The sequence below is a fragment of the Balaenoptera musculus genome, chromosome 18 (assembly GCF_009873245.2).
Source record: "Balaenoptera musculus isolate JJ_BM4_2016_0621 chromosome 18, mBalMus1.pri.v3, whole genome shotgun sequence".
Lineage (NCBI taxonomy): Eukaryota > Metazoa > Chordata > Mammalia > Artiodactyla > Balaenopteridae > Balaenoptera > Balaenoptera musculus.
The window spans coordinates 49,351,491-49,378,125 of NC_045802.1; the positions used below are offsets into that span (position 1 = coordinate 49,351,491).

The 26,635-nt window shown below is 39.2% G+C and overlaps 1 protein-coding gene across 8 annotated transcripts in view; it reads left to right on the plus strand.

Annotated features, from left to right (window-relative positions):
- Positions 1-26,635, plus strand: part of LMO7 (LIM domain 7) — a 196,371-nt gene that overhangs the window by 45,109 nt on the left and 124,627 nt on the right. For all 8 annotated transcript variants that reach the window (XM_036832020.1, XM_036832025.1, XM_036832027.1 and 5 more), the window contains one exon: positions 16,511-16,581. In XM_036832020.1, coding sequence (XP_036687915.1) covers positions 16,511-16,581 — 71 coding nt within the window. The remainder of the gene's footprint in view (positions 1-16,510; positions 16,582-26,635) is intronic.

Genomic DNA, 26,635 nt, shown 5'->3' on the forward strand with positions numbered 1-26,635 from the left:
ACCCCTCCCCTAAACCTTCTCTTTACCTCTTTGCCTTAAGAGAAAGCCAGTCCTCCTTTTTTCCTGTTGCCTTCTCCAGTGGAGTTTGCCATCTCTCGCCCACCTCAGGGCTGAAAGAAGTGGCCACTTCCAGAGAGTTAGCCTGAAATGTTCACACAGAAGTATCTATGCCTTAGACCAGTTGGTTAGACTGTCCAAGATCCTTCTTCCTCACTGCTTGCTGACCTCTGACCTCTCACTTGCTCCTTCTTATTCAGTGAAGACTTGAGCACCTTACTCATGCATCCCTCCTGCCCTGACCTGCCATCACCCTGGGTAACACAGTGTAGACTGGGAGGGTGCATCAGGTTCTCTCACTTCCCAATCCACGACATCCTTTCCTACTCCAGCCACTTTCTTTGACATCCTAATCCTGGATTTAGTTATTTCCTGGAAGGGCTGCACTTTTGCATTATTAAATCCCAGCATCTTACTCTACAGCTTACCCAGCAGCTTCAACTAAACCTGCTTAGTCAAAACCCCTTTACTTTCTTCCTTCTTACCAGCTGCCTGTCTCTACTTCCCTCCCTGCTTAGTGTAGTCTGCACGGGCTAACACTAAGCCACTTTCTTGAGATTGTCTTCAAACTGGCTCTCTTGTCCTCTCACAGCTACCTGGGAAAACCCAACTGCTGACGGCCTGCTCAGGTAGTCTTGATCTGCACGAACTCCAGGTTGCCCCGACCCTACTTGTGTGGAGTGGGTCCCAACAGATCCCAGCTAGTTTCAGAATCGTTGGTCTACTCAGTGTCTCTTAATTAAGAGGTTATTTACCCAGGACCTGCAGGAGGGCTGCAGTTCCCTCAATTCTTTTCTAGTTATCTCCGGATCCTTCACACATGTATACAGCTACTCATGTTCCTTCTGGGTTGTCCAGTCAAGTCTTAGCTCTTTCAACCTGAAGCATCACTTCATACCAGTTATCAGATGGTTGGGCCTTCTCCCACAATGTCTTCCTGGAGGTTTAACTCCAGGGAGATTTAACTCATTTCATCAAGACTTTTGTAGAAGGCAGATAAGACCAGTCACCTTCAGTCTTATTTTGACTTTAGACTTTGACTGGATGCAATTCAGAAGCATCTTGCCTTGCTTAGACAAGCTAGAGTTCGTAAGGCACTGTGCATACTCTTGTGTAAATTAGTCTGCTCATTTTGAGGATTAAGAGTATGTTGTTACATGGGGCTTCCCTGGTGGCGCAGTGGTTGAGAATCTGCCTGCTAATGCCGGGGGCACGGGTTCGAGCCCTGGTCTGGGAGGATCCCACATGCCGCGGAGCAACTAGGCCCGTGAGCCACAACTACTGAGCCTGCGCGTCTGGAGCCTGTGCTCCGCAACAAGAGAGGCCGCGATAGTGAGAGGCCCGCGCACCGCGATTAAGAGTGGCCCCCGCTTGCCGCAACTAGGGAAAGCCCTCGCACAGAAATGAAGACCCAACACAGCCAAAAATAAATAAAAAAAAAAAAAAAAAAAAAGAGTATGTTGTTACAGAAGCTGTAACTTGGCTTGATTTCTCACGTCGAGATGCCGGGAAGTGGCATGGAAGTGTATGGTTCTCCCCAGTCCACGACTCGCGATCATTTTGGGTCAAGTGTGTGGGTAGGTGTATGACGAAGCCTTTTGTTGTAATGCAGTTACCACAGTGGCCTGGAACATCAGCTTAGGGTTCAAAAAATAACAGCATTCGTGGCATAAACAGTGATCATTGTCACCAGTGAAAGCACTTATTAAACAACCGCATTTTGAAAAATGTCCAAATGTAGTTGAGTAACGAATGCAGGCGGTTTTAAGTCTTTTTGTTCTGCACTGACATTTGTTCTATTATTAGCCTCTTTCTGGAATATGGCTTTCATGGTGTGGCCATTAAGGAATTCATCAAAATTTCATGTGGCCTGCATGGGTCTCCATTGTCTGTGGCTGCCATCTGGCTCTGCTTTAGGCTGGGGCGATCATCATTTCATGCGGCGCTCCCGGTCCCCCTCCCTGCCGATACCCAATCTGTTTTCCTTCTCCTCCAGCTTTTCTGTCTTCTGACTTCATTCTCTGTTCCAGGATGTAGGATGTCTGTCATTATTCTCTGTTAGGGGAGGAAAATATTAGTTCACGCTGGTTTTCGGCTTTTCCTTTTCCCCTAAGACATTAGTTAGGGCTTTCATGTGCTGCCAGAAGCTCTCAGGTGTTTTTCCCCAGCGTAGGTACCATCTGTCTGATCCAGGACTCTTGTTCCTGGATCATGGCCTGAGAGGTGGGGAGGCTGGTTTGCTGTCCCATCTCCTCCCACTTTCCACTGCTGCCTTTTCTTTTTCCTGAGCTGTGTTCTTTTAGTCTCTGAATCTGAATTAAACCTTCTCTGTATATCTCACACCGCAGTTTCTCTTTTCTTTTTCACCTTTTGGCCTTTAGGAGAAGTGAATTAAGATATTTTTTTCTTACAAATGTTTGTTGTTGTGTATGTTACACAGTGGGGGAGGGCAGGAGAAGATGTGTAACCTTGACGGAGGTTCCTGAGCTCCATAAAGTTTCAGTCTAGGACAGAAGAGCAGACACGGCCACTTGATGGTGACATAAGGCAGAACGGGGTATCTACTGAACTAGTGGCTCAGGAAATCGGTCTCACGGAAGATGTAGAGGGAGAAGGACTCTTTTGGGGGCAGTGGTGTTTGGGGAAAACAGTGGAGGGGTATACTTTGTGTTGTTGAGATGGAGGGGTGAAGGCGCTGGAGGATACTGATTTCTTGTGTTTACACAGAATCAAGGAATCACGTGTGAGAATCCAGGGGTGAAAGACCTGGAGGGAGGGAGGGAAGCCTTACCCTAAGGACAAATGGACCTTTGGAAGATTTTGAGCAGTGGTTTTGATTTTTAAGGAATGATAGGTAGCCTTTGAAGTACAGAGTAGAAAAGGGGGAGATCAAGGCAAGGTGATCAATAGGTTGTTGAAATGTTACATCTGCCAGAGGAGAAGCCGAGAACTGGGGTGGAGAGAATTGACGTGGATTTGGAGGGACAGGAAAGTTCATGCTCATGTTTTGAGTCTGGGCAGCTGGGAGGGTGTTGGTATCATGATTTCAGTAGAGAAGTGAGGTGTGGCGGTTCAGTCCTGGGTGAGAGGGTGAGGTCTGTCTTACATGTGGGCTCTGTGATGATGTCTGGGTGCCCAAGAGGAGATGCCCAGCGGGGAGGTGAGAATATGAGGCTGGAGGGGCGCTTCGGGGGAAGGACAAGGGTTGCAAGTTCAGGGCTACCTGCTTGGCGTTTGTAATTGAATGAGCAGAGTTTTAGAAGGTGGAGGAAGGACGCTGAGCAGGTGAACTGAAGAATTTGGAGGGCATGGTTGGCAGGTCAAGCTTCACGGTTTGGAGGAGGGTGAAGTAATTACCCTGGAGAAGTTTTCCGGACTAACCCATACCCTCCTGCCTTGCACACATTCTGTCACGCCCAGCTGCCCTCTGCCAGGGATCCTTCTCGGTTTTGCCTGAACATTCAGATGCATCTTCAGTTTGTTGTGTGCTTGGTTGCCTGCCCATATTATCTCCCTTTTAAAGCATAGTTCTAGGCTCGGAGAGCAGAATCCACGTATAACCTAAGCCTCATAGAACCCAGATCTGTGAGCGTCCCTGATGCTTTACTGGATGAGAGAGAAATCATCCAGAGTACTGAGAGGAATCTTAGACATCTCACCCATACGGTCGAACATTTTTTATATCAGGAGTTTACTTTCTGCAAAAATGCAGGTCATTCCACATTGGAGAATTTTATTATGGTAGAAAGTTGTTCCATGTAGTGGGTCCCAGGTCTACAATTTAAACAGATTGTACATTTTAACGTGGAAATTTTTCTACAGAAGTCTCAAAATCTATTGTGTGTTTCAAAATCAATTTGGTAGAAACACATCAGAAGCTCTTATAGAATGTATAAAGGAGACAGATTAGTGGTGTTTATATTACTTAATTTTTTTCAGCCGTATTGAGGTATAATTGACAAATCAAACTGTAAGATATTTTTCTTTTTTGTTTTCATCAAATGTTGCTTGGTGATATGTTTTTAAGCTATTTTGTTGAATTTTTAAAAAAATGTACTTGGATCTAGCCATGAAAACTAGGAAACAGTAATTCCCCAACTGAGGTATAAACCGCAGCTTATACCTCTGCAGTACCGGGAACTCGCCAGCAGGTGGTAGCTGAGAGCAAGAACTGATTTCCTGTTCGGTTTCCTTCGATTTCCAATAAAGAACCAAAGAACCATTTAGAGTTGTGAGCTGTAGTGATGATTTACTCCAAATTCTTTCTCTTATAAGGAAATCAAGACTCACAGAGCTCTAGATACCTAACACTAAAGCAGTGTTTATCGGAGACCATTCTTAGCAAAACTCCGTAAGGGCGCTTCTGGAGAAGTTGAACTTCAGGTGTCTGTCTAGGCTGTTTGAATCAGGCTCGCTTAGAGAAAGGCCTGGGACCTGTATTGTTTTACAGGCGCCACAAGTGATTCTTTTATACGCTAAATTCTGAGTCAACGAGAGAGAGTCCTTCCTACAGGGCAGGAGTTATGCGGGACCTTCAGAATTCAATGAAAATCCCTGCGGATTTTCAAACTGACATGCCCGCAGGGCCAGCCAGGTGGTGAACTGGGGCGAGGAAGGGTGGGTGTAGCAGATGGGAGGATAGGGTCTGTGGCTCTCTGCAGAGTGTGTTCTCCCCGGGGCCGCCCATCACTAACTCAGGGCAGCCAGTTGTGGCTATGAGGTAATGCATGCCCAGCGTTGGCAGACCTTTTCTTTTTTAAAGAGAAGCTGGTGATCCAGCTCTTTGTTTCCTCTTGTCCAACTTCAACATTGTGTGTGGGCCAAACAAAACGTGTCCAGGTTGGAGTCAACCTGTCGGCTGTGACGGCCCCTTCAAGGACTTAGGCCAGTAGGGGAGGCAGGGAGGCGAGTACACATGTGCCTGCAGTGATGTGAATGTCACGGGCAGCCAGGAGTTGAAGGCGCAGCGGGGGAAGAGGGAGCCCTTAGCACTGCGTGAGGGGGTCAGGCACACGTTCTGACATTGAGCTCTCAAGGTCGGCGATATATTTTTTTTTTTGGGGGGTGGGAAACAATCTCGTCCATTTGTATGGGTAGAGTCTTCCTTCTGTTATCCTAAGATGGAACATTCATATCAATCTTTTCACGTGTCACTATACCAGGATACAGTTGTCCCTTGGTACCTGTGGGGGATTGCTTCCAGGATCTCTTGGGGATACCAAAATCCGGGGATGCTCACGTCCCTCAAATAAAATGCCCTAGTGCAGCCGGCCCTCCATATTCGTGGGTTCCACATTCCCAACACTCAGTACAGAGGGCCGACTGTGGTGTTAAAGAAGTTACTCTCAGTGCTTCTGTTTTTATAGTCTTGAAACAAAGTTTAAATTATTACTAAAAATTATTACTAAATTAAATTATTACTAACATTATTACTAAAAACTAAAATTATTACTCAGCCAAGGATATTTTAAACTAATAATTAGACGTGTTATGGAGCCCTGAGCAATATCTACTTTTGAGATAAATAATCTGGAGACTTTGTTGATCTATTAAGGCCCTAGAAAGAACCTAGGAGAAACTTTGTTCCTACAAGTCATTTGAGGAAAACTGACTTCGGAACCATTCTGTTGTGGGGATGGTAATTAATTCACAACAGGAGCTAGTGTGGAGGGGCTATGGCCCTCTGGGTCCCATCTTACCTGTGTTTTCTGTTTTGAAACCATATACGTAAAGTGAGCTATAAAAAAAGGCCATAACTGCACTTAAGAAAACTTAGGGTTGTAGAATTGTTTAGAGATAATGCAAAGATGACACATTTAAAAGTAAAAAGATAGATGGAAGTATATAAGAGGAAATATCATGATTAAAACATTTCTGTATGTGAGGTAGTGGGCTGGAAGTTTCACTTCGCAAATTTAGACCTATTCCTATGAAATTATAAATAAGTTTTTTAGGGAGATAGGCGTTTAGGAGATAGTAAACAAATTACTTTAATAGCTTAACATATAGTGAACTTCCTTTGTGTATGGGGTATGAGGTGGTATTGAACACCTTTTAAAAATTCTTTATTGAACTTGAATAAAATGCACAAACTTTTAAGTGTACAATTCATTGAGTTTTTTAAGAACATGTTTATTGAGATATAATTCACAAACCATACAATTCACCCTTTTGAAGTGTACAGTTCATTGGTTTTTAGTGTATTTGCAGGATTGTGCAACCCTCACCCCAGCCTAATTTCAAAACGTTTTTGTCACTCCCAAAGACACCCTATACCCATTAGCACTCACCCATTCTTCCCTTCCCTTAGTCCCTGGCAACCACTAATCTACTCTCTGTTGCTATGGTTTTGCCTTCTCTGGGCATGTCACAGAAATGGAATCATAATATGTTGTCTTCTGTGCCTGGTTTCTTTCACTTAGCCTCATGTTTTCTAGATTTGTCCATGATGTAGATGTATCAGTACTTCATTCCATTTTATGGCTGAATGATATTCCATTGTATGGTTATACCATATTCTGTTTATTCATTCATCAGTTGATGGATTGATGGGTTATTTTCATTTTTTTGGCTAACACAAGTAATACTGCTATGAAAACTCATATACAGGTTTTTGTGTGAACATGTATTTTTATTTCTCTCGGGCATGTACCTAGGAATAGGAGTGTAATTATCTCTTTGCTTCCTAGAAATTTACTGTTGAATGGAAGGAAGGCTGATGATTGTGTACCAGAAGGACGACATTGTTAGTTTGCAGTAGGAATCCATCAAGAATCATTTAGGCAGCTCCTGTGTCACAGGTCACCTCAAGTTCATCCCTTAATGCCAAACTTACACTGGGGAGTAAAGCATATCCTAGGGGTGTGACTATCCATTTGAAGTTCATGTAAAATAAGTAGTGACTTTCACCTGTAATACAGATACACTGTTTCCCAAAATGAATGTTTCCCACAGTGATGACTCTCATAGTAATTCACCGGGAGATAAGCAGGTTAATTGTTGAGACTTGCTAATGTGTGTGTGTGTGACATTTCTGCACAAAACAATGATGTCTCTTGACTCTTGAGAACCAATGATTATATTAAGCATTTGAACTCTACTTAAACTATCCTGATAATGGATATTCACGTCTACATGTGCCTTGTGTGCTATTTATTTAAAAAACTCCTTGATCGTGGAGAAAAAAATAATTTATGCACTAGACTAGGCTTTTGGTAGACTTTTTTTTCCTTTGCAATATTTTACCTATTGTCTGCAACAGCTTAAGTTTGGAGCATGAACTTGTATTTATAGGCAAAATGTACTTTATACTTTATTCTTTAGAAGTAGTTTTGTGATTCTTAACAAAGTATAGCTGTAAAACTTGAGCACATTTTTGTGTGTCATGTTTTTGGTGAATTTAACTAGCTGCTAATAGGGCTCAGGTTGTCTTGGATTTCATATCTAGATGAAACGTGGTACATAAATTGTCAGCCCTGGAGCAAATCTTTCTTCCCTTGGTTTTATTTAGTTCTTTCCAGTTGTTTTCCATTTGTGGCTTATTAATGGTTGTGGTTTAGCAAAAACAATCGGAGACTCTAAGCTAAAAGTTGGTATCAGGAAGTGGCCACTTCTCCTGGACCGGAAATTATATTTAAACTCATTCCTTTTTTTTTTGCCCCCAAAATATCTGAGTGTAGCTGGCATTTGGCCTAATGATGATTAAGAATTTGGAGGGTTTATAAAGACAGTTGGCTTTTAATTATCCAGAACACACCGGGAGCTGTGTACTTTGCTGTTTGTCTTCCCTTCCCGGCTGCGTGAAGACTTGGGAGACTTCCCAACAGGAGGGGAAGTGGGGAGGTGTAATTTACACTAGCCGCTAAGACCAAGGGCTTACCATGGGCAGTGGGGCAGAAAATGTTTAGATTTTTGACCACCATGAGACTTTTGGATTCCATTTAGAATTCAGTGATCTGTGCAATTCTAATACCACGATCTTGGAAGACTGTGAGTTGGCTTTGGGTTTGCTATCAAGTGATATTAGCATTGGCGAAAATAGTCCTGGTATATGCCGGGATATTATGTAGTACAATGCCAAATCTTAAGAGAGGCCAGTGACTTGAGAATTATGTCACTTAAAGCAATGCTGAATATACAATATAAGTTAACCAAGAACATGCTGTAATTCAGAGGCTTAACCACATTTTAGAGAGATGCCTAGGCTTAAAATGCCATTTTGACCACATATTTCAAAACAGGGTTAGACTTTTAAAGAGGAATTTCCAAGAATTACTTCATCTTTTTATATTCTTAGTGCCAAGCACCATGCCAGGTACGTGCATAGCAATTGTCATTACATGATTTTTGAATGAGTGAATAACCAAATACTTTCTTAGTATCTTAGTTAAAATTAAGAAAGATAATTTAAATGGAAAATTGAATTCTAATATATTCTTCGGTCTGGAAAAAATTTATGTAGCAAATCAGTGGTGAAATGCTCTCAACTTTGAGGTTTTCATCTAAGAATATTCCCTTTTAAAAAGGTGTATCACTAGAGTGATATGTTTCCATAGACTCTTGTATGTGTTTGTTCTTGAGCTAGTGACAAAACTAGGGTGAGTGATTTTTGGGAACTGAGGCAGGTTCTTCTTCTAAAACACAACCAATCCCCACCCTCCCTACCCCCCATACACTTGAAATTTAACCATCAGTTTTGCTTTTTTTGGAGTCTTGCTCTTCCTTGCTTCAAATACTTGTAGTGCAAATATTCATCAGAAGAGTAATTAGATTTAACATAAGTGACTAGTATGTGTAAGCTGTATTTCAACCAATGAGAAGTTGGGTAAGACAGTCCTGCCCTTGAGAGTATGCAGAGTAGGCTGGGATGGCTGGGAATAGGTTCCTAATTACATTGTCAGGTTCACTCAGTGCTTCCATAGACACTCTCGTTGGACGCTCACTGCCTGTTATGTAGGGACTGACCTAGGTCTCAACTCAAGCAAGCATATTTTAACTCAGTTTCCTCATGTCAAGATGGGGTGAGAGTGTCCACCGCACGAGGTTGCTGTGAAGATTAAGGGAGATCGTGCACGAAGTAAACAGAGTAAGTGCTAGCTGTCAATCCTGGAACCCCTTTTCTAGCTGAGAAGACTGAGGCCTGGGGAAATTGGGAGACTTCATTACACAAAGGAGTCTGAGACTCCGTCTCAGCTTCTCTGACTTCAGATTTTTATTAGGGTAGTTTAAAAAGGACACTACCCATACTCCCAGGTATCAAAACCAAACTTATGGTTACCAAAGGGGATACGTGGGGGGATGGGGGATGGGGGGAGAGATAAATCAGGAGCTTGGGATGAACATACACACACTACTATGTATAAAATAGATAACCAACAAGGACCTACTGTATAGCACAGGGAACTCTACTCAATATTCTGCAATAACCTATATGGGAAAAATATCTGAAAAAGAATGCATATATGTATTCAATATATGTATAACTGAATCACTTTGCTGTACACCTGAAACTAACACAACATTGTAAATCAACTATACTCCAATAAAATTTAAAAAAAATAAGATAAAAAGGACAGAGCCCCACCCTTTTTGGAAGAATTGGTTTCTCTGAAATTGTGGATAACCTTTTCAGTAATTTTACTCTGGGCAAGAAAAGAGCTAGAAGGTAGACTTTTTTTATATTTAAATTATGTTTAGTTTTTACCTAATATTTTCGACTGTGTGCCACAATCCTTGCATTATAGGTTTTTAGTATGTGTGACCAATGAGATTTGTCGAAGTTATTGAATCTTAAATAATGTATACGTCTCATGGAATTCATTATAAAAATTGGACCTGTTTTGCGGCATCATGGGAATCATATAATGATTGCTTCAAAAATGAAGTTTGATGGAAGAAAGGAGAGAAGGGTGTTTTAATTCTTTGGTGGCTTTTTAGAGACTGAAAACACGACAGCTCCTTGATGTGTGCCAGCCTGGGGGGGAGTCTGTCTGTGGAAACCGTGTCCTATAAGGGCTCTCTCATTGGAAGGTGGGATACTAGGTTATGTTTCTGAATGAAAATGTTAAAGCAGACCCATTGTTTGTGAGTTGCTTCATGATGTGGTCCCTGTGTTCCCCAGTGCTTTCTGAGGGTAAATATTCCTTGGGTTTTTGTTTTTTTGGCATGACTTTGGTTGAAATGATTGGCATGATGATCTTATGTGTGTATCTTGAATGTCCTGATGTAGTAGCTGATCAATCAATTAGTAACTTAATTTGGAATCAACTGTGAGCCCAGTTGAAGCTCATCATCTAGTTTTTGTCAGCAAACATCCCTTTCCCTCTTTTAAAACAAGCTCAAATGGGCCCTGTGTTTTTGCACTGTGATTCACACAAAAGTAAGGTGGAGAGTGCTTTTGGGATTCTAAACATCTTTTAAATGGCTGCTTAAAAGGAACTGAAAAATTTACATGAGATGAGTGCCTGCTGACTTGCATTAGTGAGTGTTTCGCTGATAACAGTCTGGTATAAAGTGGTCTTTGAAAAGTTTCCAGAATGTTTGGGGTTTAGGTCATGTGATTTCTTGGCCAGAATTGGAACTGAGATGTGAAGTTTTAGAGAAACTTGTTGCTTAGATTGGTGGGAAATCTCATCCAGTGAGAGGATTTAAATAAAGCTGTAAGCAAAACAGTCAAGGGTATGAAGATAATTCCCATCGGTATATTAAATTAATATATTTCGTAACAAAAGAAATGGCTTTTTTTGAAATTTGCCAACTTGGCACTTATTGAGGGTGTATTCGTTTGGTAGGTATTTTATTCCACAACATATGCCCTTTAAAAGCTTTGTATCAAGGGCTTCTTTGGAGGCTACAGGTGGTAGGACGGGTTTGACAGCAATGTTTGTGCGGTGTGTACTTTCGGCGCGCTGCTCCGCCCTTAACGTGCTCAGGGGGAGTGATTATAACTTCACAGGAAACATCTCACCCAAGAGCCTCACTTCTTTCCAACAAGATGGTTGCTCAGCACACAAGGTCACATGGCTGGAAGATGCACTGGCCTCGACTACAGTGTGTAGTCTTTTTTTTTTTTTTTTTCTTTTCTTTTTGAAGACATCAGATATTTTCACATATCATTTGTGGGCTGTGACGTAGATATGGCACATACTTCTTTCCCTTTGAAAATTAGGGAACTGAGCAGTAACTTAATAGAAGTGTGTAGAGTGAGATGGGTCCAGGATTAAACCCCAGATGAAATCTGATGTACGTCTTAGGTTATTTCAAGTGGTACTGATTTTATTCAGCTGCATTAGGAAAATATGGAAAGGGACAAGGAAGAGGGAAGAAAACAAGTTCTTACAGAAGGCAAGGTGTGGCCGTTTGACGACATAGTGATTACTCCTGTTTGTGTTGACTTTTGATAACTCAGTGGGAAACACGTGGTCTCTATTTAGTTCCTATGAATCACAGCCTCATTACGTAAAATGTATCACACCTCAGATAGCTTGCTAATGAGTGAGGTTGAAAATTATTGAAAATCACAATGAGTAATTGTTAGATTAGAACTACCAAACAATTTTTCTTTCAAAATTCTGGAATTTCTTTTAGCATACTGAATTCTTCAAATACGGATGCATTCACATTTTAAAGTATGATTTCATTTTTTTGAACAAAACAGCCTTCACTCTATTTTGAGGTCCTTTCTAGATCTCTATAATTTTTTTTTTTTTTTTTTTTTTTTTTTTTTTTACAGTTTCCAGGTTATAGAAAGTAGTCTAGTGGAGTTTTATAACGTAACTCAGTTTCTTCCTTTTGAGTAAAGGATGTTACTTCTGGCAACATGGACTTTCTCTTTGCTAAGATGAAACTTTTTATCTTCATTCTACAGAGGGATAGTAATAGCTAATTGTGCTAACATTTGTGAATGCTTTTTCTGAATCAGGCAAGTGCTGAGGGCTTCATATGCTATCCCATTTAATACTCTGTGCAACCCTGTGACATAGGTACTTTGTATCTCTGTTGCATCCGTGAGAAAACAAAGAGGTTAAGCACCCTCTCCAGGGTTATAGGTAGGAAATAGTGGGGCAGGGATTCACAGGCTCTAGAGCCCCGCCCTGGCCTCACCTGGCCATGGTAGGTGCCGTGCTGTGTGTTGCTGTGTGTTTCTTAAGGAACGTGGCCCAGGCAGCTGCTATAGACTGAAAATCCCTGCTATGAATTTATGTTCTCTTTTTAGTTTAAAACTCTTGGGAAAACTATTCTGTTTTAATTTCTTAGGAGAGGTCTTAGATGAGTTTATATTTATATGGATATATAAATTGCTAATTAAAAATTTTAGTTTACAGTGATCAGATGTTTTTCCTTGTTGAGCTTGAGGTAGATAGTATATACAGTATGAACATTTTGTAATGTTCATGAAAATGTCAAGAGAAATGCTGAAACCATTTATGGATGAGTTTTCATTTTATTAACATTTAGAATGCCATTTTGTCTCTATCACACACATACACACAGTCATTACGTGTTAAGACACAAGTCTTTATTTTTTCAGGAACATTGAAAAAAAGTTAATTCAACATTTTTTATTTACAGAGTTACCTTTTTAATACCCTTAACAGTGGAGGATTATTTTTGAAGGCACATTGCATGGTAAAATACATTAAATTTAAAAAGTCTAAACACAGATGGAAGACAATTTTTTTTTAGTTTAGAAACTCTTTGTGTCTGATGCAGTTAAGACATTCTCTTACTGAGTGCTTGTAAAATGCTGTAGGTTTTTGGTATCTGTTCCATGTGGATGATTCTATAACTTTCTAGAAAGTTAAACTTTCTGAACCTCAACCTTCTTACTAGTGAAAGGGGGAATAATAAGGATTATTAAACTTAAGGATGTGTGCATTTCATAGATGAGAAAAATTACCTACATGAAAACTGATGTCCTTCTCTTCCTTTGTCCTTTAAATGTAGGAGTCACAGGAAATTGACCTAAATCTGATGGAATCTGACTTCTTTTGAATGTTTTTAAAAAAATATTAATTAATTTATATATCTATTGCACAAGAAACACCTGTGGTTACTACAGAATATACATAAGCAAAAAAAAATTACTAAAATTAGCTATAATTCTACCAATTAGAAATAATTACTGTTAATATATTTATTCTATATTTATTTATATAATGCATACTTACATATGCATATTTATATAATGCATAGAGTTATAGAAATTGGGATCATACTCCACGTACTTTTTCACAAATGGCTTTATACTTAATATGTTCAGTATTCTTTACAAGTGATAAATCTACTTTTCTGACACGAATTGAAATTTCATGAGGTTTTCTGTTTTATGGTTATATTATAATTTATCTGATTTCTTACTGTTGAGCATTCAGGGTGTTTTAAGTTGTTGCTATTATGTGTAATGCTGTGAAGCAGTTCTTCTACTGATGTCTCTGAGTTCTTGTCCTGTTGCCTTAATATAAAGTCCTAGATCTGCACATAGTGTGCCCAAGAGTATGTGCGTTTAAGATGTCAGACACATTTTACAAATCGCCTTCAGCAATGATGGTGTCATTTTATATTATCTTCAATAGCGTACAGAGCATGCCGGATTCCCACGTCTTCAAAATACAGACTATCGTTTAAGAATCTGTTTAGTTTTTACATTCTGTCTTTGTAAATACAGCATAAATGGAGTCTGGTCTTATATCATCATTATGTAGATTTTGACAAGTGTATATGTACAAGAGTACATTCGTATTTTGACATATGGAGGGAGGTGGTCTGAAATCCGCTACATACTATGATTTTTGCCTTTCTGTAGTCTTTTTGGAGAAATGAACCATTCTGGATAGTTGGGTTTTCTAAATATCTCTCTCTATTCCATTATTTCTACTTTGTTAATATTCTGAATCTAACTCAGCTTTTTTGTCTATATGGTGCAGAGGTATTCTTTTTTTTTTTAAACTTTAAAAAAATTATTTATTTATTTATTTATTTTTGGCTGCGTTGGGTCTTCGTTGCTGCGCGTGGGCTTTCTCTAGTTGCAGCGAGCAGGGGCTACTGTTCGTTGCCGTGGGCGGGCTTCTCATTGCGGTGGCTTCTGTTTGTTGCAGAGCACGGGCTCTAGGCGCACGGGCATAAGTAGTCGTGGCACACAGGCTCAGTAGTTGTGGCTCGTGGGGTCTAGAGCGCAGGCTCAGTAGTTGTGGCGCCTGGGCTTAGTTGCTTCGCGGCATGTGGGATCTTCCTGGACCAGGGCTCTAACCCATGTCCCCTGCATTGGCAGGTAGATTCTTAACCACTGCGCCACCAGGGAAGTCCCCAGAGGTATTCTTTTGAGGGCTAATTATTGCGATGTGTTGTCAGCGTGTTACTTGAAGGTTGATGTGTGTAATGAGGTTAAGCATATACCTCTGTGAGCCACCCTCAGGTACTTGATTGCACTGCATCTTGGCCATTATAAGCTAATAAGTAGGTGATATTTACCCTGTTTCAGATGAGCAGACTGGGGTTCATGGAGGCTATTCAACTTGCTTAAGGTCACACAGCTACTAGATAATGAAAGTGGGATTTGAATATACTTTTGTCTGACTCGCGCCCTTTCTCCTTCCATTTTTTCACTTGCTACACTGCCTCTTGACTGGCCCATCCAGTGCTGTTGACTGTCACTCGTCACTGCTCTCCATGTGTCTGTGGGGCACAACCCTTCTTCCTTCTAACTCGCTGCTTCTAATCTACCTTGATTTGGGAACGTAATCCCTAGATTGTTTCAGTGGTGGGTAATTGAGTATTGGTGGCTCTGAGTGGCTTTCCTAATGACTAGAGAGAATGGGCTTTGACATCTACTTTGGCTGTTCCTGGGACTTTTTCATGCTTTTCAGCTTTGGGTAGGAGTTCCCAGATAAATGAGATGCTACTGTGTTTTCACTAGCTGGGATTAGTGCTCACCTTGAGTATGTTTTGGATTTATTTGGGGAGAATTCAAGAGAGTTTGTGCTGCATAGGTTACCTGGGATAATCCATGGGCCACTCAAGGTTATCCCTGAAGGAATATACCATTCCATTTGGATATGTTTTACTGAACTTTTAAACTTTGTGTTTTACTTATGTGGCTATGAGCTCCTTGCATTTTTTTTTAGATCTACACCCAGTATCCAAGTAAGTGCGGTTAACGGAGACACTCAGCAAATGTTTAATTCATGCAGCAATGTAGCCCTTCTGTAGATTAATGACCTTTGTAGGAAAGGATCTGCTACTTCTTCCTGCATTTGAGTGTGTCACCTCCTGGCTCAGGCTCCTGTCCCTGTTTATAGAACCAGCTTGTGAGAAACTAACTTTAACTCTAGAAATAGCCATTGTTATGTCAGTTACCCATTATTATGTGTATCTATGGCACTGTTGGGTGTTGTGGAAAAGATGCAGAAGACATACAGGGACTCTAGGTGGACGGTAAAGGTGACAGTGGTGAGTAAGGACAGCAGGAGCTTTGTAGCTCACCTAGGGTTTAAGGTTAGTGACTTCCCAATCAGGTTTCCGAGATCAGATTTCTCCCTGAAGTGGCAGGTGGAGCAGGGCCTCTGCTTGTGGGTGGTGGGTCCATCTCTAGGGCAGCTGCTGTCCCAGCTGTTGTGGTACACCTGCCCACACCCTTGGCTGGGGACGCAGTCCCAGAGTATTCCTGGAGCACCTTTTCCCTACATGGCCTCCATTTTCTCTGCTACTATTGTCCCAATGGAATCCCCTTTCCTCCCAACCACTTCACCCTCAGAAGACAGAGGAAGACAGAATTGGTAGACACTTTTTCAGCAGTTTCACTAAGAACATTGGTGGTGGTAACCGTAGATGGGCTGTTCATATGTAAAAGCCTTAAGTGGGGAATTGTCTGTTTAGAGATGTACCATCTTCCCTCTCTGTCTTTTGTCTCTCAATGTCAGGATTTAATCGTTTTCTTCCTATTGCAGTAAATAGCTCTTTACACACATCAAGGCCATTTCATGAATACGTTTAAGGAGAGTCATGCCCTCTGCTATTTAGCTTTGTAATGAAACTTGAGGAATTTAAGGGTGGAATTGAAATTAATGATGTGCGTATACAGTTGGTATTTCAAGTTTATATCTTAATCTGGTTTTATTTACTCTTAGTAGAGTAGATTGCCCATAGGGCTTTTTTTAAAATAGAAAATATGCTGGAAATTAAGCTTCTAACTTTTGTTTATCCTCCATAAAATGGTTGCATCATAGAAAACACTCGCTGTGGTTTTTTCTGTTTATATTTGTTCATACTAAAATGGTTAACCTTTCTCTTTGTAACATAGAACAGTGCATAGAATTTCCTGTATGGGACAACTTCTGATGATACATGCACATTCTCCAAGTATGATATTAGATGCATATTAATTAACCTGATACTGGATTTGACTTGTGTATTATCCCTGATTTAGAGAAAACTAATACCCAAATATGTCTTTCAGGCAGTAACAGAGAAGAATTTTGAGACAAAGGATTTTCGAGCCTCCCTGGAGAATGGCGTTCTGTTGTGTGAGTAAGTATTTAAAGCATTAAAAAAAATAATTCAAAAGCAAAGGGGCGCGAGCGCGTGTGTGCACGTGCGCGTGTGTGTACGTGCGCGTGTGTGTGCCTGTTATGAGGTGTCTTCATTCCCCACCCCCCCCCATGGCCACCATAGTCACTGATATGTCTTCTTGGTAGCAAGAGAGATTTGATCCCTGCAAATTGACACCCCGACAGTACCAGACAGTAGGAAGGGGTTATCGGTCTCTGTATCTAGAGATAACATTGGTGAAATATATATTATTTTAAATTAGTAAACAAGAAAGATTCTGTTATTGCTTGATGGGCCAGTAGGGGTGGTGGTTGAGAAGCAAGCCCTATCGCATCGCACCAGCTCTCACTTGCTGTGGATATTCTAATGTATGGAGTTGCCTGGTTTAGAAGTTAATGTAAAGCTTGTTTCCTTCATCAGTAAACAGTGATGATTGTAGAACAAATTTAAGCTGTAGCAAATTTTTCTTTGAACCTTTAAGTGGAGTCATTACATTACCACAATCAATTTGAGTCACAGACCAGCCATTCATTCAATTAATATGGTATTACTGAGAATCACATCTGAGGCTTTGGTTATCCTAAGTCAAATAGGCTTGTGCCATGATTGATGGTATGGGGCCTACAGTGTATGTTTAGTGTAATGTTTTGTTCCCCACTGGATGCAGAGTACAGTTAGCCGGGTGGTGACCTTTGGGGATGAGGGGCACACAGTCTGTGGAATAGAAGAATGCAGTCCTGGGTGAGGGTCCAGGTTGCAGACATGAGCAAATAAAGTATAAGAATGTACTTGTGTATGTACCCACATTTTTGAAACCACTTAAGTATTCCAATCTAGACACTTATCACATAAGTATTTATGGAATCTGTCCACAAGCAAGCACTGGGAGTGTATGTGCTCATACTTAGATGATTTTGATTATCCTTTTAAAGGAAAGTTGTTTGCAGCAAAGATCAGGAGTCAGAGGGCCTAGGTTTGATTCCTTGCTTCATACTTTTGGACATTTGAGCAAGTGACTTAACATCTGAGCCTTATTTTCTCATCTGTAAAGTGGAGATCAAGGTATCTGATCTGCCTAATTCACAAAGGTGCAAAGTTCTGTAATACAAATATTAAGGTTTCCATAAACTATCAAACTTTGTATGAATACAAGTTGTTGCTAGGAAGACGGCCTTGAAGATAACAGTCTTTATCTCAGCAGCTCTGTTGATAGGTGTTCACACTTCTTTGTCTTAGAGCAGTGTTATTAAGTTGAATCATATGAAGTGTTGATATTCAAACATGTGTGACCTATAGAAATGTCAATTTCACGTGATTCTACCTAATATGTAGTAGGACAGGCATATGCATAAGGGTCACAAGTAAAGTTTAAGGGATGTTTCTTGTCCTTTTCTGATGCCACATTCAGAGTTGTTGTTGCCAAATAGTGTTTAAACTAATATTAGTAGGTCACGTGGCTAGCTCAGTTGGTCACTGATAGGAAATTATCTTGGTTTGCAAATTATATGTTTTATATATTCTAATGTGTTCAGAAGATGGAGGGAAAAATGGCTGTTAGACGCATGTGATCTGAAAAGAACCTTAGCTGTGAGTGTAGACTATTTAGAGCTTTGCTGCAAAATAACTTTGATGTCAGTTTTAAGTCCCATAAGTCAAGATAGGAGTTAGGTGGGCTTATGTAGGCAGTGGGCCTATGGAGCACAGAGTTGTTTTTAGACGTCTGAAAGCATACAACCCAAATAGGTGATCTTTTTAAGAAGTCACTTTGTGGTTATATAGTTCCAGTGATGAACTATTACTCAAAATATTTTTAGGGATCCCCCTTTTGGGGGCATAGCCTCCATAACTAGGTCATTAAACATACTTGAGAGTGACAGTGTTTTATTTAAAACGCAATTTATGCAGCAGCCTAAATTACTTGAGGTGATTTCCAAAAACTATATTCAACCTGAGTATATTGTTACCAGTGAGAATATTCAGAGTTGATAAAAAACTGTTTTGATCACAGGCAGTACTGTTCTATTAAATATTATAAGTTCTACCTTAATGGTCACAGAAAACATTTAGATGCATGTTTAGAGATATATTAGTTTTTTTAAAATGTCATTTAAATTCACAATTTCCAGAAGCTCATTCTTAGATTGTTTCCTTATTGAAATAACACCAATTTGGGGTTTTGTGCATTACCAGCTAAGCCTAATCAATCTATTTAGTACCCAGTACTCTTTATTTTTATTTTTTAAATTTATTTATCTTTGGCTGCATTGGGTCTTTGTTGCTGCGCGCAGGCTTTCTCTAGTTGCGGTGAGCGGGGGCTACTCTTCGTTGCGGTGCGCGGGATTCTCATTGCGATGGCTTCTCGTTTCAGAGCACGGGCTCTAGTCGCACGGGCTTCAGTAGTTGTGGCATGTAGGCTCAGTAGTTGTGGCGCATGGGCTTAGTTGCTCCGCAGCATGTGGGATCTTCCTGGACCAGGGCTTGAACCCATGTCCTGCATTGGCAGGCGGATTCTTAACCACTGCGCCACCAGGGAAGTCCACCCAGTATTCTTTAAATGAATGTTTCCCAAAAGTAGTGTCAATAAATATTAAGCTGTGGTAATCAGTAATGTTAGTTTATGATGGGATCCCAAAGTACCACATGATGTTTGTATTAAAAAAATCTCTTAATGGTGAATTGCATTATTTTTAGCCACTGGTTAATGAAGGCATTTTAATCTAATAGATGTAGTGTTGGAAAAAAGTCCAGGTAACTATATTCTGTATAAATTTATAACTAAAGAAAAGCCTAGCTGGTTGGTCTACAAAATGATTAAGCATCATTGTTTGATCACATATGCCTGAGGAGTTATTATGTCTAAGAGGAAAGCAAAACCTGCTGTTCAGAAGCCTGGTATTGTAAACCCTGACTTTTAAATTAGTGGTAAATATAGTAAGCTGTCTGTCTTTGAGAATATTTTGCCCATCTGAGATCTCAAGTTTTAGCCGAAATATGACTTAAAAATAAATTCAGATTTTTAAAATATTCTATAGGAAAAGGCTGACTTCTGTTTGGTTCACTGCCAGAAAAATAACCAATTCTTGTGAAATATAGGGTCTGCTTATTGCCTTTTAAAAATCTCTAGGCATCCTAGTTCATTATCACCATTAAACAGTTTTCTTATTATTTTATCTAGTAATTTTAGCAGTCTTTTATGCTTTAGTAAGAGCTTATCCTTTTTGAACTGGCATTCTGGAATATCAAAGTCAAGAGTTGGAGGAAATGAGCTCATTATAGCTTTTTCCCAACTGGCACTGTACTGACATTTCAGATAGTTTAAATTGGGTATAAACTCTGCACTGAGGTTTCAGACAAGATACACATCTGAATAATGAGGGTAGTTATGTTCATTTATTGCCTTTTAATCTGAAGTTAGTATCTTCTGTAAATCATTTTAGTGTCATTTAGTTTGATTGACTGTGGGATCCAATCAGTTGAGGGCTAAAGAATACTCCCCCAGTCAAAGTCTGTTGTAGTAATTATTTTACTGTATACCTTAGACATGCAGTCTCTCTTGGCTTTATTAAACAGTGAAATGTGAACGAAATCTAATTTGGGTTTTTTTCTAATTAGTAAAAGGATTGACAGGGGTCAATAAGGTGATTTCAACTCCCTGTTATAATTTTCTATGAATTTTATTAATTGTATTCATTCATCTGTCTCCTATCTTCAGTGTTTATGAGGGTTCCTGAAGACTCCCTTACTATGTATTTAAAAATATAGGAGATTTGCCACTACGTAAGTACCTGCAGTCCTCTCTTGCTCTGTGGTTCTGCAGAATTATTTCTCTTTAAATATATCTAGTTGGAGCATATCCAGCTAGTGATTAGTAATTTCATAGTTACTCATCTTATGATAGCAATCTTGGAAATATTTAAATGGAAACATTCTTATCTTTATGAAGTAAGAAGATGTATTTGAAGGTAATCTTATTGGGTGTGTCTCTGGTTAGTCAGTCAGTACTTCCCATCCCTGGAATAATGCCAAGTCTTTGCTCTGTCCCAAGTCAGCCATACAGACGTTTATGCCTTTTTGAACTCACAGCTCACATTTTTGAGGAAACTCTTCTCACGCTGGCACCCGGCCTTCCTTTCCATGGCTTGCAGCTTGGAAAGAGTGGAGCAAATAAACATTCACCTATTGGTTTGAGAAAACCTGTTTCTATTTATATCTGCTATGTGAATACTATACTGTCTTCCTGAAACGACTGTAGTATTTTGTTAAAGGTGCATTCAAAAAAAGAAAAAAATTATTAAAACATACTCCTGTTAATTTACTGTGGGATACTCAGGTGATTGTTTTAAGACATCAGACAAGATAGAGAACCTTGCCACTTCTCATTCATGCGAGAGAGCTCTGTCCTTTGTTAGAGTTGGAGACTTTCACACACTGAGTGACAGCGACATCAGTGGATTCTTGGGGCTTCTATGCAGAGCTCCATGTAAAGCTCAGGGGTCCTTCTGTAAGGATGAAGGCTTTTTTCTTAGAGCTCTTACTGGTTTTGAATTTCCTGAGGACAGGTGCATTCATACAGCTCTCGAGCTCACCAACGCTATCAGTTGACCCTGATCCATGTTATAGCCATTTGAAATTTAAGTAATAAGAACTATTTTTCTTCACTTAAAGTGATACAGACTTTGAAGTTTCTATATTATTTGATAATTCAGTAGTACGCAAAGATGCACGTGTTCAAGTTCATAAAGGTAATTAAAATTTTTAAAACTGCTTTCTCTTCATGGCAGTGTTTTATGGTTGCCATCTGTATGCTGTCTTTTTAAGCTTCACAGTCAATTTTTTCTGTAATTTTATATCCACATATAGCAAAACATCATTTTTTTTAAAAGTAGTTTTTCAAGTTGAAGGTCAGCTTGGCAAACATCGATTTAAAAATTCACTTCTGTAATGGTAGTCATGTTATACAGACTCATTGCAAATTTTGCAGAGGTTTTTTTACATTGTGACCTCAAACTTGAAGGTAGAAAGCTTTGATCCTGTCTCATGAACTTGCATGTACCATCTACAGGGCTTTCTCATCCTAAATATAAATTACTAAGAGGAGGGCACACAACATTTCAGTGCTAGGGTCTCTGAGGAAAAAAAATGAGAATGATGTTCTACTAAAAATAAATAGGAGTAATGTATGTGCTAAATGTGTGTAATATAAACAATTTATATTAAAGTTGATCAGAAAAAGGTTATTTTTGAAGTAGTTTTTTGATGTCATGAAGGCTCTCAGGTAGGTAATGGAAAACCACGTGTTGGCCAGGAAATGGTGAAAGTACAGGAATTCTAGTCGGTGCAACGAGAAGTATTAAGAAAGGGAAATGAATATTGCAAAAAGGACAAATATATAATGATATCACATCAATTAAAAGTAGAGTAATTGCCTTATATGAGAGACTTAATCTCTAGAATTTTTACATACCAACAATCATCAGTCAGAAAGTCAGATGAGATCTAAGGGATAAGGGCAATAGTGAAAAAGTTTAGAACACAGTTTACTGTTCACTTCAGAGAAATGTGTGAGACTTTTATTTTGTATGTTAAAATGTAATGGTAAACTATATGATTTAAGAAATGGAATGAAAAACTGTATTTCCAATAGTTGTCAATTTGTTTATAATTTTAAGCCAATACCCATGTTAAATCTAGTCAGACTTTTCTTAGAATAAATAGGATTTTAACATTCATAGGGAAGAATAAACAGGTGAGAAAAGGAAAAATCCTAAAACTAAAAATTTCTGTGGAATGAGACTGTCTCAATATTAGAACAAATGACAGACTTGAGAAAGCACAGTAATTAAAAAATTATGGATTGCTTTATAAATGTACATATTAATGTAATTGGAAGGTCCAAAATACATTCTTATGCATAGGAAGTTGTGATAAAGGACAGATGAGAGAATGGAGAAGAGATGAGTCACTCGATTATTTGTATTGGGGTACATAATTGGCTAAGAATTAATTTACAAACTCACCATATTCCACAACTCAACATCAAAAAAACAAACAACCTGATAAAATAATGGACAAAGGACCTGAACAGACATTTTTCCAAAGAAGACACGCAGATGGCCAACAGACACATGTTCAACATCACTAATCATCAGGGAAATGCAAATCAAAATCTCAGTGAGATACTATCTCACACCTGTCAGAATGACTATTATCAAAAAGACAACAAATAACAAGCGATGGTGAGGATGTGGAGAAAACGGAACCCTCGTGCACTGCTGGGGGGAATGTGAATTGGTGCAGCCACTATGGAGAACAGTATGGAGGTTCCTCAAAAAATTAAGAATAGAATTACCATTTAATCCAGCAATTCCACTTCTGGTTATTTTCCCCAAGAAAACGAAAACACTAATTCAAAAAGATATATGCACCCCTAAGTTCATTGCAGCATTATTTACAGTAGCCAAGATATGGAAGCAACCTAAGCATCCATTAAGAGATGAAGGGATAAAGAGGAGGTGGTATATATGCACAGTGGAATATGACTCTGCCATAAAAAGAATGAAATCTTGCCATTTGTGACAACATAGGTGGACTTAGAGGGTATTATGCTAAGTGAAATGTCAGACAGAGAAAGACAAATACCATGATTCACTTAAATATGGAATCTAAAAACCAAAACAAGTGAACACATATAACAAAACAGAAACACAGTCATAGAGAACAAATAGGTGGTTGCCAGAGCGGGGGTGGGGTGGGGAATAAGTGAAATAGGTGAGAGAGATTAAGAGGTACAAACTTCAGTTATAAAATAAATGAATCACGGGAGTATAGTCAATAATATTGTAATATCTTTGTATGGTGACAGATGGTAACTAGATTTATCATGGTGATCATTTTGTAATGTATAGAAATATTGGATCACTGTGTTATGTACCTGGAACTAACATAGTGTTGTAGATCAATTATACTTCAGTAAAAAAACCCCAAACCCAAACCTTACATATACCAGAATATAGCCTGGATTAAAATAATAAAAAGCTGAGAAAATAAAATAGAAGAATTAAAAAATTTTTGGAGGCAGTTTAAAATTCTAAGCTTTGAAGGAATAGAAAAAACCCAGAAAAAATAGACTTGAAGTCTTATGAAATAGATAACTCTGGCAAATAACATTCTGGGAAAAATATTTTAAGCAGAATTGGCTTAAATATTATCTAGAGTTCAAATAAACTGGTAAGGTACACATTTGAAAATCTCAGTAGACAAATGAGCAAAGGATGTGACCAAATACTTCACAAATGAAGAAATACTACTGGAAATAAATAGTAAAATCTCTACTTTCAATAGTAAGAAATAATTATGTTAAAATCAGATACGATTTTTAAATTGAACTAGTAAGTAATTTAAAATCTGTTAAAAAAAATGATGGCCGTATTATGGCAAAGTAGTCTATGATATTCTCAAAATGACCAGTTGAGTATAAGCTGGTACAGTGCTGAACAGCAATTTGGCAGTATCTGTCAAGTAATTATATGCTAGTTTATTTATTAATATAAACATATATTTATCATAAAGATTATAAGACTTTCCCCAATAATTCTTTTGTTTTGGACTCTAAGACTACAAAATGGGGAAAAAGGTATGCATAAAGCCTCTTCGTAGTGGAAAATATTAAAGAGAGCTTAAATATCTAAAACGTGATACATAAAACATTGGTAAAATTTTTTATATCCCTTACAAGCTGTGCTTATAAAGGCTGCAGCACTAGGGAGATCACGCAGTGGGGAGCTGACAGGCAGAGGGAAACAGTGTCACTCTTTTATCATACCATGAGGTAGACACAGGAATGCTTCCTGCTGATGCAAAAGTAAATTGGTTCATATTGCCAGGTTCCTTTCCAGACAAGTACCAAGAGCTTGACACTGATGATTTTATTTCTAGAAATAGACTATAAGAAATGAGAAGGAACATGGTCAAAGATATACGTACAGACATGCATCCAAGCATTTTTACAGTGGCAAAAGTTGGAAAGAACCTAAGTTCGACTGTGAGAATCCTCTGATTTATATGAAGGGATGGAGCAGAATTTGCGATGTTACTTAATAGTGAAGAGCAGAACCAGGACAGGAAACCAGAGTCCTCCTGCTAGACACGTATGGCTCTTGATGTTGTATTGGGAAATGTCCTGTTACTCAGCAAGATCCATTAGTGCCATAACTGTTGATGTTGCCTAGAATAAGAGGACTCTGCTGTCACACCGCTCGAGCTTTGCTAGACTCACTTGAGGATGCTTCAGGCATAACAGTGAAGCTAAAAAGAAAGTCCTATCATCATGAAATGATGATCATCAGTGCATTGGTACTGACTTGTTGCTACTCCACCTACTTTCCCATCTTAGCATGTATTGTGAACCATTTATTTGTGTTGTGTCCTAATTCAGCAGTATTCAAAATTACTGCCACAGGAATTCTAGACATCAAACTTATATTAATTTTACTACCAGTCTTTAAAAATATCAATCCTAAAGTAATCATAAAATTTTGTATTGAATGTTTTTAAACTTTAAAATTTTAAATTACATATGCTTATTACTTTACCCATGGATGTGTGATCACTACTGAAGGTGGTTTTTATTTTTAAAATATTACAACTTATGAATTTAGCTGTAGATAATTAATTAAAGATCTTAGTAAAAAATGTACTTATGATAACCAGTCTAAATTAATATATCTGATAGAGAGCTTACTCTCTCTTTTTTCAAAAAATATTTATTTACTTATTATTTATTTATTTAGGCTGCGCCGGGTCTTAGTTGCGGCCCTCGGGATCTTTGTTGCGGCATGCGGGCTTCTTAGTTGCGGCATGCATGCGGGATCTAGTTCCCTGACCAGGCATCGAACCTGGGCACCCTGCATTGGGAGCGTGGAGTATTACCCACTGGACCACCAGGGAAGTCCCTAGAGAGCTTACTCTCTTGATCAGCATTTGACAATCAGGAGAGAACACTGAAGATTGACTTGTTTGGTAACAGAAAAAATAACAAAGGGGAAAAGCACAAAATCATGTCTAGCATTTGAGTGCAACTAAAAAAGTTCTTCTAAATTTATTTCTGCAAAGAAGATAGAGATTTTGAATCATTCACAGGAAAATTTCTGCGTTCGAAGTTAGTGGGTTTATAAAATATTTGATACGCCAGGTCCTTCGATGAGTGCTAGGAGATGTGTTTGGAATGAGAGAACATCGTGGCACTTAGCACCTTCACTGGCTGGTTGCTCTGCGGCTGATCCCAGTGCAGTGCTCTGTCTTTACTTGACATCTGTTTGTTGAGCAGAGTCTGCATCTCGAGGAAACCTAGACAAATGATTGTGTCGAGTAACAGGTAAAACAAGGCATTGCTCCTTAATTTGTAAGGAAATGTGTAATATCTTTAGTATATCTTTTAAACAAATATTTAGCTTACTGATAGGAAAAGTTTGACTAATGTGGGGATATATGTTTAGAAAATGCAGCTGACAGAAAGATATTAAAAATATGTATGCGTCGGGCTTCCCTGCTGGCGCAGTGGTTGAGAATCTGCCTGCCAATGCAGGGGACACAGGTTCAAGCCCTGGTCTGGGAAGATCCCACATGTCGCGGAGCAGCTGGGCCCGTGAGCCACAACTACTGAGCCTGCGCGTCTGGACCCTGTGCTCCGCAACAAGAGAGGCCGCGATGGTGAGAGGCCCGCGCACCGCGATGAAGAGTGGTCCCCGCTCGCCACAACTAGAGAAAGCCCTCGCACAGAAACGACCCAACACAGCCAAAAATAAATAAATAAATAATAAAATTAAAAAAAAATATGTATGTGTGAATGACTAACCAAATACTTATAGGTTAAAAAGTTCACTCTCATTGCATTGATATGCTCTTTGATGTCAGTCTTTCTGGTACCTTTGGAAAAAATCTTTGGAAATAGGAAGCCAAAAGATGTCTCTCGATTTTCTACCTCTGCTGAAGAGCTTTCTGATAAAGGGGAAATGAGATTTGGCATTTGGAACTA